General features: G+C 32.0%; 1 protein-coding gene across 1 annotated transcript in view; it reads right to left on the bottom strand.

The window, feature by feature from the left end:
* Positions 1–347: 347 nt before the first annotated feature.
* LOC134272238 (uncharacterized) overlaps positions 348–20,210 on the bottom strand; it is a 31,189-nt gene continuing 11,326 nt past the window's right edge. Inside the window, exons 3-9 of the mRNA XM_062754491.1 lie at positions 19,745–19,903; positions 9,031–9,121; positions 4,595–4,676; positions 3,937–4,060; positions 1,652–1,741; positions 1,441–1,506; positions 348–1,102 (exon numbers count right to left, since the gene is read on the bottom strand). Of these exons, the coding sequence (XP_062610475.1) occupies positions 765–1,102; positions 1,441–1,506; positions 1,652–1,741; positions 3,937–4,060; positions 4,595–4,676; positions 9,031–9,121; positions 19,745–19,903 (950 nt within the window). The 3' untranslated portion in view covers positions 348–764. The remainder of the gene's footprint in view (positions 1,103–1,440; positions 1,507–1,651; positions 1,742–3,936; positions 4,061–4,594; positions 4,677–9,030; positions 9,122–19,744; positions 19,904–20,210) is intronic.

The raw sequence follows: 20,210 nt of genomic DNA, 5'->3' as shown, positions 1-20,210 counted from the left end.
TCTTACAACTCAAATGTTATATTATTCTTGGAATCAAAATTAGAAAATGTAATATTAGTTACATAGTCTTTTAGTGACAGGGTATGGGATGATACCTGGTTAGTAAATTTCATACCTGGCGAGGCGGAGCCGAGTCAGGTATGAAATTTACTAACCAGGTATCATCCCATACCCTGTCACTAAATGACTATGTAACGAATTTACCCCACCGATGAAACATTTACGTTTTATCTGTAGTTTATAAATGGTTTTCTCTGCTAAATGCTTCATCGCGCTTATACTGTGCCTATTATGACGTCACGTTTGTGTTTGTGACGTAATACATCGAGCCGGTACAGATTTTACTGACCGGGTATGGATTTACAACTGACCGGGTATAAGTAATCCACCGCCTTCACGTGACAGACTTCAACCAATCGTAAGCCAGAATTTCACGGAAAAATCAACAGAGGTGGGGTAATGTACAATACATGATGTAACACCATTCATCTAATGTTATGAAATTGCATACATATGGGTATAAATACATATATTTTTCCCCTTTCAGTTTATTTGATCCATGCAGAAAGAAGCACTATGTGTTCTTTATAAGCTGTCACTCTTCTATTTTGCAAGTCCTATTTGAATGATCCTTAACTCTTCGAGTTCATAACAGTCAAATACATGGACAATTCAAAGACTCAAACTCAATACTAGGCCAACAGCAATATCCTGCATTGATATATTTGGAAAAATAAAATCTTTAAAATTGTTAGATCCACCTTTCAGTCCACATCATCTGTAAACTTTTCCCTACCTCCAATGGCCGATGCAGAACTCTTGTACACATGGCTGAAGTGAGAATGGTACCCACTGTCACAACTGTTGTATCTCTTCAGTGTGTTCTTACAGAGTTTGAAGACAGGCTCATGTGGAACTGAGATTAAGGCAGACTCATGTGAGTTTGAGCTGTAGGCAGATTCTTGTGAGTTTGAGCTATAGGCAGATTCGAGTGAGTTTAAGACTGAGGCAGACTCATGTGAATTGGAACTGTAGCTAGGCTCCATTGAAATGGGAGGAAACGAGGCCTCTGGCAACGTAGAAAGACATATTGGTTGGGGATCTGAAAAAGAGAGGTACTTAAGTTCATGCTACGTTAATGAACTCATTAATCTTTAAATTAACAGCAAGTAATGCCTATTAAAGACCTACATTTTATATCCATTATTTAATAGGTACATGCCATGAAGCAGAATAATAATTCAAAGTGTCATTAACAAAACACTGATGAAAAATTACCTTGATTAAAAAAACAAAATATTACATACAATGTCAGTGTATATGTTCACTCCAAACTTATTTGACTATGTCAAGTTCATTACTTTTAATCTTGATCAAAGTTAAATATTAACAATAGGCCTGCATGGGGGCCATAAAACTTAGATGAGCTGATCAACATACATGTATGCCCTCCGAGGGGTGGGAAGGATTCTAGGGATTCTAGGGAGGGATCATTCAGCTGATTGTCTGTAAAAAAAAAATTGAAATAGAGCAAAGGATTACACCATAAAAAGAACTGAAATAGAGAGGAAGATTACACCATAAAATTCCCTAAATTACGTGTTCATGCATTAGATGTATTAGTTTTACATTTATAACCAAAGCCATTTACCAAGAAAAGAGTCCATCATATCTGAGTGTGATTCTTCTGGATCCCCGCTAATGTGCGTTGGCAAGTTGTCTGTATTTTTTTCTTCTAAACCTGTGTCAATTTTATACAGTTAGATTTACACACATAGTTAACTCTCGTTATCTTGAACTTGATGGGACTGAGGAAAAACTTTCAGATATTCGATGATTCGAGATACATCCAGGGTAAAATACTTAAAGAATAAGTGGTTGGAACTTCCAATTCACTTTGACATCTACACGGTATTCGAGATATTGGTGTTCTAGTGACCAAAGTTCAACTGCATTTATAGCATTAGATCTGACTGTTATGATCTAATGTCAATTTTCAGCCTTTCATTGGGATATTGGTACTAGAAAATGGAAGTAAATGGAATGGATTTTTATTACTCTTTGAATGAGCACTTGTTTTTGTAAGGATCTGATACCTGCCCCCTCTTTAAATGAATTCCGCATAGTTTAATTTTCATCATATATAATATAATATATATATAACAGTGTAAACTGTAAAATAAGAAAATTTGTCCTTTAAAAATGTCTTCATACTGTACAAATTCTAAATGTAACATGTCAGGAAGATTGTTACACTTTTGATCCTTGGAAGTCAATGTGTTGTTGGCAGAGCAGGTTATACTTTATAAACAAATTTTTCTATTCAATCAAACCAGAATTAAATTATTCAATAATGCATGAAAATTATGTTACAAGAATGAATTCAATGTCTTGGTAGATTCAATATGCATGAAAAGCAACTACAGTGGCTGCAAAGTTACTGTTGACAAACCAATCATGTAGAATCGTTCGTGTATCGTGCGTGATCATTTGTGTAACGTGCGAGATCATGCGTGTATCAGACCCAATCGTTTGCAGTTTTAATCATGCGCGATCGTGCGTTTTGAAACGTGTAAATTTTTCGTTTTGTAAGTTTTAATCGGAATGTTATTTGTTAAACAAGCATTTCATTTGTTTTTTTATATTTTTTAATCCAAATAAAATGAATGAAGTGCAATTTACATAACTGAATGCAGAACGAACTAATTATCGCTCGTAAACAAGCAATATAGTAAGTCATACATTATTATATGTTCTCGTCAAATAGCGCGATCTGTAATATTGTGATCAACCGTACTTAGATGTTTAACGTTTTTTTCAATGATTTTCATTCTTGTTTACTGCTAATTGTGGTCAAGATATTTTTAAAATCAAAAATAAATTGTTTTACATATAAAAAAGCATTTCCCAAGGCTTACAGGAATATTTAGTCGCGAATAATTATACATGCACTCGACATGATTTTCGGTGGTTTGTTTATCAGTGTTTTTCTCTGTAACATACTTTTAATTATTTTCTTTAATTTCTACTAATAAAAAAATGTGAAATAATTGGCAAGTTCCTTTTCATGATTTTAGAGAATCACAAACATTGAATCAATGGAAATATATGGATATAATACGTAATTCAAATCCTTCCATGCTGCCATATTTTTTTAATCGTTTTCCCATTTCTGCATATTTTGAAATCCAATTCAATAAAATTTTACTGTCCAACTACATGTGCATCTACTGATAGAGTGAAAATCTGTTTCTTAGGTCGGAGAATTTCCTATTAAAATTATAATAATTTATAATCTTAAATAATAAATTAGTCTTACATGTATTAGGTTACAGAAATATCCATTGCCATTTTTTTTTCCAAAGTCTATAAAATAATATTGATAATTGTTTGAAATCTATCATCAGTATTAAGTCGTATTTCGTTTTGAAACATCGATTCCTAAATATTTTGAACTATTTTGAGTGAAGAATCGTGCGTTTGCATTAGCAATCGTGTAAGATCGTGTAATGTGTAGAATCGTTTGCGTGAAGGATCGTTCGTGTAACAGATTTAATCGTGCGGAATCGTACGTGTAACGTGATCGTTCGTGTAAGTTGTCAACAATAATGTTGCAGCCACTGTATTAAAACAGTTCAGGAATGGTGTAAATTATTAGATACATGTGTACTTGGTTGCATGTTTTGTTTGTTTATCGTTGACATCCATCTTGAAAATTTTTCACTCATATGGTGACACCACAACTTTCCAATGTAGCACTGCAAAATTAGACCTGTTTTCAGTACTCATATAGACAAGGCCATTGAGCAAAAAAAGGATCTCATTTTATACTGTCTCAACCCATGGGCCGGAACGTAAGGATCAGCTCCTTACTCCACGACTTTATAGAACAATCCCTCAATTACCAACGCACCATGCAGGTGACTACAAACTCACCCTGTGGTGTTCCTGTAGCAGGAGAAATCAGACGTGGATGACTGTAGTCACTCGGTATATTGTCCTGGATCACGGTATCATTGCTGTCTGAACCCTTAGATCTCTGGCGCTGCGGAGTCCTCTCCTGAAAATTTAGTACGTTTTTTTCTTTTAAAATTTTTCCACAACAATTAAAAATCTAAATTGGTATTAAATGTAATTGATTTATTGGATAAAAAAATTACTGCAATTTCTTGTTTATTATTCTGTGTGTTTTACTGCATATATGAGACTGAGTAACAAATTAATAGAAACATGTACATGTGTATTTGATTTTGATTAGACCTATCCATTGCAATGGAGTGACTTAATTTAAGAAGAGACCAAAAAAAGAAAAGGAACATGTAGGTCATTCAGGAAAATTGAACTGATTTATATGCTATATTGTAATTTTGAAAAGATATGCATTTATTAACACATGATGAGTTACTAAAGTACAGTAGAACTTTGAACTAGATGATTTATATTTTACCACTAAAGTAAGCCTATTTTGAACTCCACACTGTTTTCATTCATAATTTCAAAAATAGTTTTCAGTAAAAAAAAAAAGTTTTGGGGTCAAAACGAGGCTTATCCCTGTACATTTAACAGTGGTAGTGTATGACCTATCCTGATTTACCTCCCCTTTCATTCCAGGCTTTGTTGTGTTTAACTCATTCCAGTTTCTCTCGTTGCCGAGTTTTCTTCCAATATCTGCTTTTCTGAAAATGGATGAAAATTTTTAACTGGTTAGAGAAGAGGCAACTGCATATGTTGCACATTTTGTGATCCCCTATGTTTGTAAAAAATATTCTCTATGAAAAGTAGGATTTGAATTTTTTTCTTCCTCACAGCTTAGTAGACTTGGTGCTTCTACATGAAGCAATCAGATTAAGCATCATGTTATTATGTTCCCCAAACGAAGTTGGGGAACATATTGTTTTTACTCTGTTTCTTATTATTAAGGTCTTCCGTTTCCAACGGAAGACCTTATTGTTTTCGTTCGGTTTCTTTTTCCCTATTATTATTATTATTATTATTTTTCTTCCAACCGATTTTGTGCAAGCGATTTCTCAGAGATGGCTCGTCCGATTTATACCAAACTTTCAGATCTGAAAGATATTCAATTGATCTTGATAGGTTTTTTTTCTTTTTGATGATCTCACTTCCGGTCGTGAGATATGGTCGATTTTCTGATTTTCAGAGGGTCGGCTTGTCCAGGAAACTCCTCCGAAACGACTAAAGATATCAACTTAAGATTTTCAGTGAAAGTAAAGGAAGGTTTGGTGAGTTGTAATTGGGTCTCCAAATCTTTCTAGCGCAAAAGGCGCCGGAGCTCGGTAGGGCCCGAAAAAATGTCTCAGAAATATCTCACAAAAATTGACACATTTTGTTTCATATCTTCATACGCGTTCATAATTTGTTAAAGCATATTGAAGAAAAAATGTGCAAAATCACAAGGCCTTTCATTTGATGTCAAAAAAATGGGGCTGACCCCTAAAATTAGGGGCTCAGAGAGGCCGAAAGTCTTTTATCTATAACTCTTCAATGATCAATATTTTGTTATACATTACAGAAGCAAAAGTATTTATCTTAACTATTTGCAACAATATATGATACAATTTTGATCATATGTTACGTAATTAGGGGTCACAAGGGGCCAGAATGTCAAATCTTTGACGCTTTATATCTCGAAAAGAGAAAATATTTTGATAGGCAATATTGAACTAAAGATGGCTAGATTAATGTGCTAAACAATATGCATACTTTGAATTTTTGTAAAACGGCCCCATTAAGGACTTGTAGGAGTGGCCCCTAAATATTTATATAAAGCATATCTCCTAAACGAAAAGAAATCTCTGAATAGGTGTAGAACAAAAAGTCTTTGAAATCACAAGACCTTTCGTTTGATATCAAGAAAAAGGGGCCGACTCCTCAAATTAGGGGCTGAGAGGGGTCAGAAGTCCTTCATCTTTAACTCTTTCATGATCAAAATTTTGTGATGCATTACAGAAGCAAAGATGTTCATATTAACGATTTGCAACAATATATGATAAAATTTTGATCATATAATACGTAATTAGGGGTCACAAGGGGCCAGAATGTCAAATCTTTGACGCTTCATATCTCGAAAAGGGTGAATATTTTGATAAGCAATATTGAACAAAAGATGGCTAGATTAATGTGCTAAACAATATGCATACTTTGAATTTTTGTAAAACGGGCCCATTAAGGACTTGTAGGAGTGGCCCCTATTTATATAAAGCTTTATATAAAGCATATCTCCTAAACAAAAAGAAATCTCTGAATAGGTGTAGAACAAAAAGTCTTTGAAATCACAAGACCTAACGTTTGATATCAAGAAAAAGGGGCCGACTCCTCAAATTAGGGGCTGAGAGGGGTCAGAAGTCTTTCATCTTTAACTCTTTCATGATCAAAATTTTGTGATGCATTACAGAAGCAAAGATGTTCATATTAACGATTTGCAACAATATATGATAAAATTTTGATCATATGATACGTAATTAGGGGTCACAAGGGGCCAGAATATCAAATTTTTGACGCTTCATATCTCGAAAAGGGTGAATATTTTAATAAGCAATATTGAACAAAAGATGGCTAGATTAATGTGCTAAACAATATGCATACTTTGAATTTTTGTAAAACGGCCCCATTAAGGACTTGTAGGAGTGGCCCCTAAATATTTATATTAAGCATATCTCCTAAACGAAACGAAATCTCTGAATAGGTGTAGAACAAAAAGTCTTTGAAATCACAAGACCTTTCGTTTGACATCAAGAAAAAGGGGCCGACTCCTCAAATTAGGGGCTGTGAGGGGTCAGAAGTCTTTCATCTTAAACTCTTTAATGATCAAAGTTTAATGATGTATTTTAGAAGCAAGATGTTCATATTAACTATTTGCAACGATAAATTATACAATTTTGATCATATGTTACGTAATTAGGGGTCACAAGGGGCCAGAATGTCAAATCTATGACGCTTGATATCTCGAAAAGGAGGAAAATTTTGATAAGTAATATTGAAGAAAGGATGGTCAGAATAATGTTTTAAACAATATGCATACTTTGAATTTTGGTAAACAGGCCCCATTAAGGACTTGAAGGGGTGGCCCCTAAATATTTATATTAAGCATTTCTCCTAAACGAAAAGAAATCTCTAAACAAGTGTATAACAAAAAGTCTTTGAAATCACAAGACCTAACGTTTGATATCAAGAAAAAGGGGCCGTCTCATCAAATTAGGGGCTCAGAGGGGCCAGAAGTCTTTAACTCTTTAATGATCCATATTTTGTAATAAGTATACATTTTGAGAAGCAAAGATATTCATTTTAACGATATGCAACAATATGTTATAATATTTTGATCATATGTTATGTAATAAGGGATCACCAGGGGCCAAAATGCTATATTTTTTATGCTTTACGTCTCGAAAAGGGGGAGTATTTTTATAAGCAATATTGAACAAAAAATGTTTAGAATATTGGATAAAAAACAGAAACTTTAAATTTAATGAAGAAAAACTTAATGTCATTCTCTTTTAACGAATATCTCAGTCAAAATCACATCTCATCTTATCTAGAAATTTAACGGAAGACCTACTCGTTGCTCGCAACGAGATCTCATCTAGTTATTATTCTTATTCTTATTTTTCTTCCTGGGAAAATTTTGTCCGCGAGTGATCTTGTAAACTACACATCCGACTTAGGTGAAACCTTTTTAGGGTAAGTAGGCATGTTATGTAGATTTGCGGAATCAAGTTCATTTTGCGCGCACGTGCTTGCAAGAGCGCGCACGTGCAAAACTTAAAATGACCAATATAAAATGGATATAACCGTAACTTTTCTATTTTGTGACGAAATGTTTTGAAACTTATAATGTAAGGATAAATTAGTAGTAAGCACAAGATGACATAGTCAAAATAGCAAGATCGCACGCGCATGCACGTGCGCTTCGCTCTGATTGGCTGAAACTAAAGTCTCAATATCTTTTTTTGTTTTTTGATAAAATCATTTGAAATTTTGAACATAGTCATATATTAGGGAGATCTACAGCCTGTATTATAAGATTTATCATGAAAGCATGTGCATGCACATGTGCTTGCAAGAGCTCGCACGTGCAACACGAGAAATGTCCAATATAATTGATACAGACGTAACTATTTAAATTATTGATGAAATGCTTTGAAACTCATATTATAAGTATATATTAGAAGCATAAACAAAATGACATGGTCAAGAAAGTAAGATCTCACGCGCATGCACGTGCGCTTCGCTCTGATTGGCTGAAACTAAAGTCTCAATATCTTTCTTGTTTTTTGATGAAATCCTTTGAAATTTTAAACATAGGCATGTATTAGGATATCCTACAATAAGATTTATAGCAATTATCATGAAAACGCGTGCATGCACATGCGCTGCAATCTGATTGGCTTATGCTTTAAATAGCTATAACTCCCTTGGTTTTCAACCAAACAGGATGGGATTTGGAACATAGATAGATATAATGGACTTCTACAAGATGGTATAGTCATCATGCACATGCATACACGTGCGTGTACGTGCACTGCAATCTGATTGGCTGAAACTTTAAACAGCTATAACTCCCTTGGTTTTCAATCAAACGGGGTGGGAATTAGAACATAGATAGATGTAGTGGACCTCTACAAGAAGGTATGGTCACCATGCTCATGTATGCACGTGCTTCTACGTGAAATGAGTAAAATCAAAAATACAGTTTAATGAGCGTATTTTTTTTTTATACTTTTGAATTAAATACTTTAATATTTAGTATATTGAAATATATAGATTGTATAGACAAGATGATATGGTCTTTACGCACATGCATTCACATGCGCACGCGTGGAATTCTAAAATTTGAATGAACTTGGTACTTTCTGGGTAAATGTTGTTAAAGCCTCAAATGCATAGAGTTAGTCTTATTTAATGAAGCTTACAGGGAATGTGGCACCAAAAGGAAGTTGGGGAGCGTTTGGGGAACATCTGTAACGGTCCCCGTTACAATTAGCACTAGTTTATTTATGTTATAGATATATTTACCTCTGAGCTTTGATATTGGATGTATGAAGGGCAGACCCGTCCCCTATCTGTACTACATTGCAGTTGCTGATAACAATGTTAAACGTCTCCTCTGAAATTTTAAATCAAATAGAGTTATGAGTACAGCTACATGTATATTCACTTTAAATGTAAAATTTTAAACATATTTTGTGCAAAATACCGAAATGTGAGATCCACTGCTTCCTACGAGCTAAATTGAGCTATAGGATTAACCCTTTTACTCAAATGGCTGAGCACTGGACTGACATGCCAGTGGTACAAGGTTCAAATCCAAGAGGAGGCATAAAACCTTTTTCTGTTTACATTCTTTTTTTTTTTTTTTTTTTATTAAAAGCATATGCAATATACAACATAGTGGATATAAATTGTAACATACATCACAATTAATCTTTTTTATGTTCATATCAGAGTAGTTATATTACTTCTATAGAGAAGAAAAGAAAAATATATAAATATATCATATGTGTCATAGGTATATAACAAGCATTTTGTTTTCTTTTATAACATTCACAAATTTATCTGTTCAGCAGTTATATTACTTCTATAGAGAAGAAAAGAAAAATATATAAATATATATATCATGATCATACGTATCATAGGTATATAATAAGCATTTTGTTTTCTTTTATAACATTCACAAATTTATCTGTTCAATTTAATGCAATTATTCTAAGAGTGTATAAACATAGAATGTATAATACATAGGGAGAAATAAATAAATATTGAATCCAGGTAGCAAAGGGAGTCCTATTCAACACCAGCACTGTCCATAATGAGGACCCCTAGCTACCACACATGAAGACTGGTTTCTTCATGTGTTGGATATGTCATTGTCTACACCATAATTTTTTTTCATAAACAATTTGCTAAGTCATTGTACATGTTGTTTCTTATTTTACCAGTTTTTTTCACAATAGAATTTTGTAAAACAAGCCAATTTTTAACATAAGATTTCAAATTTTCTTCTGACATTCTTTCATTATTGAATCGACTCTTCATTTTATATTTATAGATTGTAAAACAAATAAATGAGATAAGATTATTCAAAATACATGTTTTCTCTGATAAATCACCAAAAAATCCCAACATAACACGTTTCCATGAAACATTAAATTTTAAAAATATACTAATTTTCCTCCACAAATATGTTGTAATTGTACAAGAAAATAAAAGATGTTCACTATCTTCTGATACATTACATAACTCACACATTGGTGATACATCTTTATTCCATTTACTTACACTTATATTAGTATTTAACAGACAGTTAATCAGTTTGTAATTGAATTCTGCAATCTTTTTGTCATACATATTACAAATTTTTGAAATGTATATATTCTTCCATAATGATTTATCTTCTATGTTGAAATACTTATTCCACTTATTCTCATATATTGAATTCTGAAATTTGGATTGAACTAAGACCGAATAATAAAAATCACTTTTTAGAGATTTGATCGATTTAAAACAATTGTTTCTAAACAAAAACGAGTCATTATTATGAATGTTAATATAATTGGCATAGGAACAATCAAGCCTTGATTTAAAAGGTCTTAATGTCTTTTTTAGCATAATATATTCACAGTAAATATTGTTTTTACATTTTAATTTATCCCAAAAGTAATCTATTGCATGTATTTCACCGTTTTCATCAAAAAGATCTTTTACATATAATATACCACTCTTGATCCATTGTTCAAAACATAATGTTTTAGAATCATATCGGAATAAATTATTGTGCCAGATGAATTGGGATAAAAATTCTTCCTTCAGAATTTTGTTGTTTTGTTTGATTTTTTTGCACTTATTAAACATTGAAAATACTTCCACATAAAACTGTGGGAAATTAGTCAATTCCCAGAATTTTTTATCATTCAGATTGCAACTCGTTGTTTTAATGATATCATTTATAGATAAATTACTATTTTCCAATAGACTATTTAAAGTAAAGTGTGTGATTGTATCTTTATCCAATATTCTTCTTACCCACGAAGCTTTCGCAGCAGAAAATTTACTTTCAATATCAACGATTCCTATTCCTCCTTGTTCAATTTTACCAATCAATGTATTTCGTTTAATCCTCTCTCTCTTTTTCCACAGAAAGTTAAAAATGATTTTTGAAGCTCTTTTAAAGAATTCTTTATCTGGATTAGGTAAAATAAACGCATTGTAAACAAGCTTTGATACCGCTAAAGTATTTATTATTGTACATTTTCCAAATATTGTTAAGTTGCGTTTTCGCCAAACACTTAAGATTTTTTCAAGTTTTTCAAGTTTACTTAGCCAATTTTTTTCATAACACACGTCTTTATTATGACCTAAATATATTCCAAGAGATTTAACACTTTCAGTTGCAATTTTTACACCGTATAGGTCGTTATTATTGCAATACTCATCAATTAAGGAACCAGTTAAGATACATTCAGTTTTAGATAAGTTAAGTTTCGGACCAGCAACTTTACTAAAATGGTGAATAATATTAAGAGTAGTTGCCAATGAATTGGTGTCTTTTAAGGCATTTGTGCAGTCATCAGCATGTTGGACTATCTTAATATTTTTTGAGGCATTCTCATTAAATGATAGGCCATGTATATTTTCATTATTTCTAATTTGGATAGCAAGTATTTCTAATACGAAAATAAAGAGAAGCGCAGATACCGGACATCCTTGACGTATTCCCCTTTTCATTGAGCAAGATTTTGAAATCCAGCCGTTATTTTTAATTTTGAACGTAGGATTATTATAAAGAGTTTTGATCATATCAATGAAGTCTTCTCCAAAGTTGAATTTTCGTAATGTTTTAAACATGAAGTTATACTCAACAGAGTCAAATGCTTTTTCGAAATCTAAGAATAACAATATGCCATCAAGATCGTGATTCATACAGTGCTCGTATATATCAAGTATCAGTCTCGCATTTTCTCCAATGTATCTTCCTTTGATATATGCACTTTGTTCTTTTCCTATTATTTTTTTAGCAACAGGCTGTAATCGTAAAGCTAAAATCTGTGCAAAAATTTTATAGTCCACATTTGTGAGACTTATAGGTCTGTAATTTTTTAATTTATCTTTTTCACCTTTTTTGTAAATAAGGGAGAGTATTGCGTCTCGTTGTGAGAATGGTAGAATTCCGATCTCAATACTTTTGATTAAACATGAGAAATATATATCTTTAATATCATTCCAAAATATTTTATAAAATTCTGCTGGAAGTCCATCAGAACCAGGAGATTTGTTATTTTTCATATGATGAATGGCGTCCTTACACTCAGACATGGTCGGTAATTTATCGCAGTTATTTCTATCATTTTCACTAACTTTAGGACATTCAATATTTTCAAGGTATTTTTCAATATCTTGATCACAGATTTTTCTACTCTCATATAATTTATTATAAAAATCGACTAAAGCTTTCATAATATCTCCATTTTCCATAAAGACAATATCGTCGTCATTAGTAACTTTATTGATCGTATTGTCGCCCTGTTGCTTTTTTTCTAAATTTAAGAAATATGCAGTACTTTTTTCGCCCTTTTCCATCCAGATAGCTCTTGATCTTATGTAAGCCCCTTTACATTTTTGTGCATATAATTCATCAATTTCATTTTCAAGCTGTTTTTTATATCTCATATTTATATGCGAGTAGGGTTTATTTTCCAATATTTTAATTTGATTCTCAATGAAATCAATTCGCTTTCTTTTGGATACGGCATTTTCTTTAGAATAGGCTATTGTGAAATTTTTAATTGATTTTTTCAAGCATTCCCATTTAGAAACCGGATCAGGATCATGAATTCTAGATATTTCTTGTTTAATAAAGTTTCTCATTTCATTGCAAAATTTTTCTTTGTTGAGAAGTGACGTATTCATTTTCCAATAACCACTCCCTCTAATATTTTCTGCGGTACAAAAATCAAAGTATAAACCTAAATGGTCACTAAATCTTGTCCCGTCATAATTAGGAGCTTTTCTTAATAAAATTTGATTAAATCTATAGCAGAAACTTTCTGACGTAAATACGTAGTCAATTCTAGATTTTGGATTATTTTCCCCATCACACCACGTGTACCCCTGTTCGTTATTTTTATCACTAAAGGACCAACAGTCGATCAAATTTAATGATTTCACAAAGTTTCTAAGAGCCTTTACATTTCTATTATTTTCGATGATATCTATCTGACAGTTAAAATCTCCACAAACTATTAAGTTATCTAAGCTTTTAGCATATTTATTGACCCATTTCAACATTTTATTTAAAAATATGATTTTGTCATTTTCTTTATTTGGCACATAAAAATTGGCCAAACTTAAAATTTGTTCAGATAATTTAACATTTACCAATAATTTTCTACCGTCAATCGAAGAATGTTTATCTAGTATTTCGATATCAAGATTCTCTTTAAACAAAATAGATACACCTCTACTATATACTGAATCAGAAAAACTATGAATTTTATACCCAAACCAACGTGAATTATAAATTACTTCATTTGCTTCAATAAAATGTGTTTCTTGCAAGAAAATTATATCAAATTTTGCATCTTTAATCCATTCAAACAACAAAATCCTTTTACTATAAGTATTTAAACCACGAGCGTTTATAGAATAGAATGTTAGTAAGTTTGTACTCATTTACATAAAGCTATATTTGCTAAATTACCCCTGGTCCTTTACATTTCTCTTCCTGTTTGAGTTTCTCCTGGCCTCCCGAATGAAGCCGTCCAGATTTGTCTGATTTTCGTCTGGGTTCTTATTTTTCGGAAGTGAGGTACTTCTGAGTCTTTTTGTAAGTTTTGATGTTATCCTACCCAGAATCTGTCCTAGCCGGTTTTTGCCCGGCCATTTTTCCGGATTCGTATGGAGGGTAGCATCTGGATATAGCCCGGTTCCCCAGAATATATCGTTAGTTGCTTCGGCGAATAGTGTTTTAGCATCTGAATTTTCCAGTTTCTCGCGAAGTTCCGGTACCTGAGTAGCTTTAGCATGTATGATCTCCTCCATTACCGTTTCTTTTTGATCTTGCCACTTTTCTGGGATCTTCACTTTATCTCCTATTCTCTTAGCCTCAAGAGCTGTGGGAGCAACGCGGATGTTTTCGGTAGCGTTGAAGTCTCCAGATCGAATAGCTTTCGTAAGCTGGTAGGCGTGCTCAGCTGATTTGTGGGTTTCCCCGAAGACCTTAACATCACGGGGAAAGAAATTGGATAGGGGGTTTTCTTTTCCTTGAAACACCACTAATCCATCAGCAGGTTCGCTATAGTGCTCACAATCTTTTGATCCCGGCTTATGTCCAGTTTGTTTGCATACACGACATGCGATTTCTTTTGTACAGTCTTTGGCCCTGTGTCCTGTGTCCCAACAATTGTAGCATTGCACCCGAGATTCACCCTTTTCCTGTCCATAATGATACAATCTACACTTGATATCTGCACATTTTACAAATCTGGGCAAGGATTTTCCTGGTTCCAGAGGCTTAATGTAAAGAAAACGGTTGCCGTTAAGCACGCTTGTCATGCGATGTGTCGTAGGATGTCTGATTTTTTCGTACTTAATGTCACTTTTCAATTCTACTTGGAAGCTGTCAAGCATTTCCATAATAGCGCTGTCATCAACAGATAATGGCAAGCCGCTGATTGTGACCTTAAGAACTGGATCATTCGGGCTATTTGCCCCTGTAGTATAGGGATTTGAGTCATATACCTGTATAGAAAGGTTACGAAGCTCGAATCCTTCAATTGTCAATTTTGTCCTACTCTCTATACACTTAAGATACACACGCCAAAGGTCTCTATCTCGCTGAATACAGTGGATGTTATCTCCGATCTTATCGTGAATCGCCTCATAGAAATCAAAATCAGTAACCCTGTTATTCTGATCAGATTGAAGATCCTTGTTCTTCAGATAAATTGGCTTGAGCATTATGTTTGGAACGTCTGAAGTCATGATTGTTAACAAAAGGCTTACCCGAGAAGTTCTCACTCGTGAACTCCGCGACACGGTAAACAATTGTATACACACATACAAAATGCAAATTTTCACAATCACGTCGGAAAATCGCATAGAAATTGGCTGAATTTGTTTATCAATACCTCTTATGTAGTTTAGTACACAAAATAAGGTTTTAAAATCCCACAAATAACTATAGAATTGTCAAAAACCGGAGCAGGTAAAAAGAGCGTCCATCTACCTGACCGTCACGTGACTTTCTGTTTACATTCCACTTTTAAAATTTTAGCATTGAAATAAAAAATCCTAACAAGACAAAGAAAACCTATGAAAAGTAAAAGATTTCCAACTACTCATCAAAGTTCAATGCTTTGCTTTAAAAGTATAAAACAGTAATTTTCGACGAGTGCATTTCCTACCTCTCTAAAAATTATTAACCCTTTGTGTGCGGGAACCCAATATATTGGGTCTGACGTCATAAACGCTACCGTGCGGGAACCCAATATATTGGGTCCGAGTTTGGAATTAGCACTTCGTAACATAAAACGTTGTATAAAACGTATTTATAAATGAGTTGTGAATTACTAAAAATCTATCAATATGTATTATAAAACTACAATACATTGAAAAATAGGTAATTAAGATGTGAAAATATGCGAATTATTTATGAAATTGTGATTTGAAGTGAAGGTGTTGGCTTTTGTTACGATGCAAGTCAGTCCGCTATTTTTGGAAACAGGGAAAAAACGCGCATGTAATAAATATCTACGAAATTGCTCTAATATAAAGGAAAATAAAGAAATAAACCTCAAAAATAGTTAAATATCAATAATTCTAATAAATTTGTGCTAGTAGACATAAAATTACTGAGAAATTGTCGATATTTTAGCAGAAAAAACTCAGGTTAACGTGACTTGACCTTAACCTTGCGAAGTTCTTCCTGTTAAAACGAAAGTAGGGTGCACATGCTACTGAATTTCAGTCTGAAGCATATCGAGAGCTTATATGGTCAGCAAAGTTTTATATTTTGGCGTTTTGTAAGTAGACATGGACATTACATCGTCTAAATGAAAACAATAATTTATCAATAATGCACGAGATTGAACCTGGCAAGCCACAGACGTTTTCATTTTCCTCAGTCATTCAGTGGCTGTGCATTTTGTTTACATACGTAATTCAAGCTTTGCTTTGAAATAAAGGTTGGGAAAAAAAATTGAACCATCATTTATTTGTTTATTTATTGTTAAAAAAACAAACGAATACTCTTAATTGATAAGAGTGTTTGTTTTTTTAACAATAAATAAACAAATAAATAAGTATAAACATTTTTTTTAATCTAAAGACCCATTTAAAAAATGTTGAAAAATAAAAAAAGGTTTCACCTAATAAAAAAAAAATGTGGAGGACCTTGAACACTGTAGAAAATTTTCAGATGCGTTATTGCATTAATAATTAAGTGCCAAAGAGATATATATAGAAAATATATATCCATCAACATATTTTTGTGATCTAGCAAAATTAGTTCATGATGCATGCAGGTATTGGAAATATACACATGAATTATAAAAAAAAAATGACAATTATGGAGTCAATTAAGTGGCCCTAATTACACCTTAAATTTCTGGTTTGAAGCTGCTTGATGTTCTTAATATTTGGGAAAACTTTCAAATATTTTTTATAATAGTATAATAATATATTGTAAAATTTTTAGCACAATTAAAAATTAAAAACTTTCAAATATTTTTTATAATAGTATAATAATATATTGTAAAATTTTTAGCACAATTAAAAATTAAAAACTTTCAAATATTTTTTATAACAGTATAATAATATATTGTAAAATTTTTAGCACAATTAAAAATTAAAAATAAACTTGATATTTTCTAGTGTATTCAAATGTAAGCTAGTTCTCCACACTAAAACTGTTTACTTTAAAAAATCCAAATAGTATTGAGAAGAAATAAAAAAAAAAAACATTAAGTAACGTATCAGAAAAGATGCATTGATGCATTCAAACATGTGCATATACATGAAAATGGTAAAAAGTAATGAAAAAATTTTGAAGTGCTGATTTTCCCTGAAATGTGAAATGACTGTCATTTGTTTAAACTGTGGTATTTGTTTTATTTCAGTAAGTATAAAAAATACCATTTTATTTCCTTGATGAGGATTATAATATAGACTCTAAAAAATTTCAAAACCAAAATATGTTCCGGGATCTTTGGTATCTTTTATAGAGTTAGATTTCTTCAAGGCATTTACATACTCTAGTTTGCATGGAACCTAATTACTACGTGAAAATAATTGGTACTTGTATCAGAATTTTTTTTTTCTTAACCAAGTAGAAGTATAAGTTTAAGTATCAGGGAGACATTTTCTTTTTCTTTAAAATAGACTTTTGCCAGAATAAAGCATGTGGATTAAATTGCACATTTTCCCCACTTTTTATTTCTATTTTTTTAAAACCAAAAACAGTGAGACTGCCCCAACCTATACATGCACACACAAAATTATAAAATTCACTGGTTAAATAAATGGTTACTCTACAGTTTAAAATTAAGATGAATTGTCTTTTCTGTAGGCATATGAAGGAGATCATTGCAGTCTTTAAAATGAGTAATTTGTGAATTGTATGGACTTGCATGTACATCTGTTCAATAAATTACAATAAAAACTGGGTGATAGGAATTGTACTTCTCAAACTCAAAAGTACACACTGTACATGTTTTTACCTATATTAATTTGTAATATGTCCTTTAGTTTACAAGTTTATAAGGCCCAAGATGCTTCTACATTTCATCCCTTCTAGATATGTAAGATAGGTACATTTGATATAAGAGATAATCATATATGCCTCAATTAATACAGCAAAAAGCTAAGATTTACTGTGAGAATTTTTTTTTAATGATGATCCAGAAAATTTTTCAAAAACGCAAATTCCTATACAGTTATTAATCAACAAAGATTACATTTTGGTCTCCAAAGATATGATTCTTTTTAAATATGAAAATGTGAATAGTTACTAAGAATACAAGGAAACACCATGGTAGAAATAAAATATATTTTATCATTAGGAATAATATTTTATTTTGAAGTAAAAATTCAGGCACATTTAAAACTTGTAACAGGTAAACTTGGACCAGGAATTGAACCCAGAAACCCTGCTTCAATAGTCAGGTGCTCTAGCGAATGGGCTACCCAGGTTGATACCCTTAGCATAACCATTACATATCCTTTCCTAAAATCATCTTCATCCTTGCAGACCAAACCAAATTATAGTTTATATTACCGGGGTAATTAGCCCCTGACAGGACTTTCACTTGCAAATCCTGAAGGGTCAATAGCATCAAATCTGTAACAAGGAAGGAGAAAATGCATGGCTGGACCATGAATCAAAGAAGGGACCCATGCATCACTGGTCAGATGCTCTACTGACTGAGCTTACTAGGCCTACATCCATGACCCATACCATTACACTTGCATAAACTTATAAGTATTTCATAATATATTAATTGATATTACAGTACATATCTGTCAACCATCATTAACTAAAATCAATTGAAAAAAATTCAAAACTGTTATTCACCAGTGACCACAACGAAGTAATTTTTGAAAACCATTATTAAATGACTGTTAACGGTGCTTAAATTTCTAAAATTTAAAATTCTAGTTTTCCTGCTGGCAATAATTGTTGCCAGTTAGGAATAAAACTTCTAAAATAAATGCCACATTTCTTACAGAGTGAGAAGTATTGTGGGAGGAAAGTCGATGAAAATATGTTAACTTTACAAATAACATGGTGAATTACATTTTCTTCAATAAAAGCACAATAAAAAAAAACTTAAAGTGATATGAGAATTACTAGAGTATATTTAGGGCTGTTAGATACAAGTCATTAGAAAATAAGACCTCAATAACTTAGTGTAATTAATATGTTATTTTATTTTTTTTTAAATTTATTTAACATATTGACTGCTTTTATTTGAAAATGAATACTAGTAACAGCAATTAGTTCATTGTTGTGCTAATTTGCTCCAAGATTTCCCGACCTCGAAAACTGCATATTCTTTGAGGATCATACTTTAATTCTTATACGATTGCCAATTTTTCTTAAAATAATCACTGGTTTTATGTTTACAGACTAATTGAATCATCAATTTATACTCTTTTCAGTAAAAATCTGAAAAAAATTTAACTTAACTTAAATCAGAATTCACTTAAACCTACATGAATATATCCCTTACTCAGATAAGTATACAATGACTTTTCACAACATAACGGTATATAAAACAATAAAACATTGACTTTTATAATTGAGTTATTGTTTAAATTGAATATTTTTTTTAACATAATATTAAATCTAAAATTGAATTTTAAAGCAATTGGATATTTTTTTTCATCAAAGTGCAATATTTTCTTTGAAAAATATAGTTAAAAAGCTAAAAAAAATCATTTTAAAATATATTTTTTGAAAATTTGGTTTCCATGGCAACATAAAATATTAGATTTAAAAAAAAAATTATCAATTAATAAAACACAACATTTGCTATATATTTGCCAAATTTTAAGCAAATTGGTTGTCAACTATTTTAGATATTTGCATTTTAGTACACCATTGTGATAATTTTGTTGATATTACAAAACAACTCAGTACTGATGTTACAGTGCGCGTAAAACAAGTCAGCACACAAAGGGTTAAGATGTTTTCAACAGAAAATAAAATTCTCACACTCAAATGATGACTTACTAGGTTTTTTGTCCTTTTTCCTGGGTTTTCCTACAGTTTCCTCCCTTTGAGTGTTGACAGCTGCAGCCTTGGCAACAGAGGCCATAGCCGGTTCTGTGTACGAGACACAGTTCGTTACCACTTCATCATCTGAATCAGATGACTTCTGTATGGCAAGCCCTTTTACTATTTATTCGTAAAATAAATTTTTCTTTCAAAATGAGAGATATCTCTCTAGCATAGAGAGATATCTCTTTAGCTTATGGAGATATCTCTTTAGCTTATAGAGATATCTCTTTGACTAATAGAGATATCTTAATACTTTAGAGAGATATCTCTTTCAACAAAAGAGATATCTCTTTTTGAAAGAGAGATATCTCTTTTAGTAAGAGAGATATCTTTATAAGCTAGAGAGATATCTCTTTAAACGAGAGAGATATCTCTTAAAGTTAGAGAGATATCTCTTTAACAAGTTTAAAAGAGATAT

This window comes from Saccostrea cucullata, unplaced genomic scaffold, assembly GCF_032062105.1.
Source record: "Saccostrea cucullata isolate Sc308-1 unplaced genomic scaffold, CSIRO_AGI_Scuc_v1 ctg696, whole genome shotgun sequence".
In the NCBI taxonomy this organism is placed as follows: Eukaryota; Metazoa; Mollusca; class Bivalvia; order Ostreida; family Ostreidae; genus Saccostrea; species Saccostrea cuccullata.
This window is presented reverse-complemented; position numbering and strand designations above follow the sequence as displayed.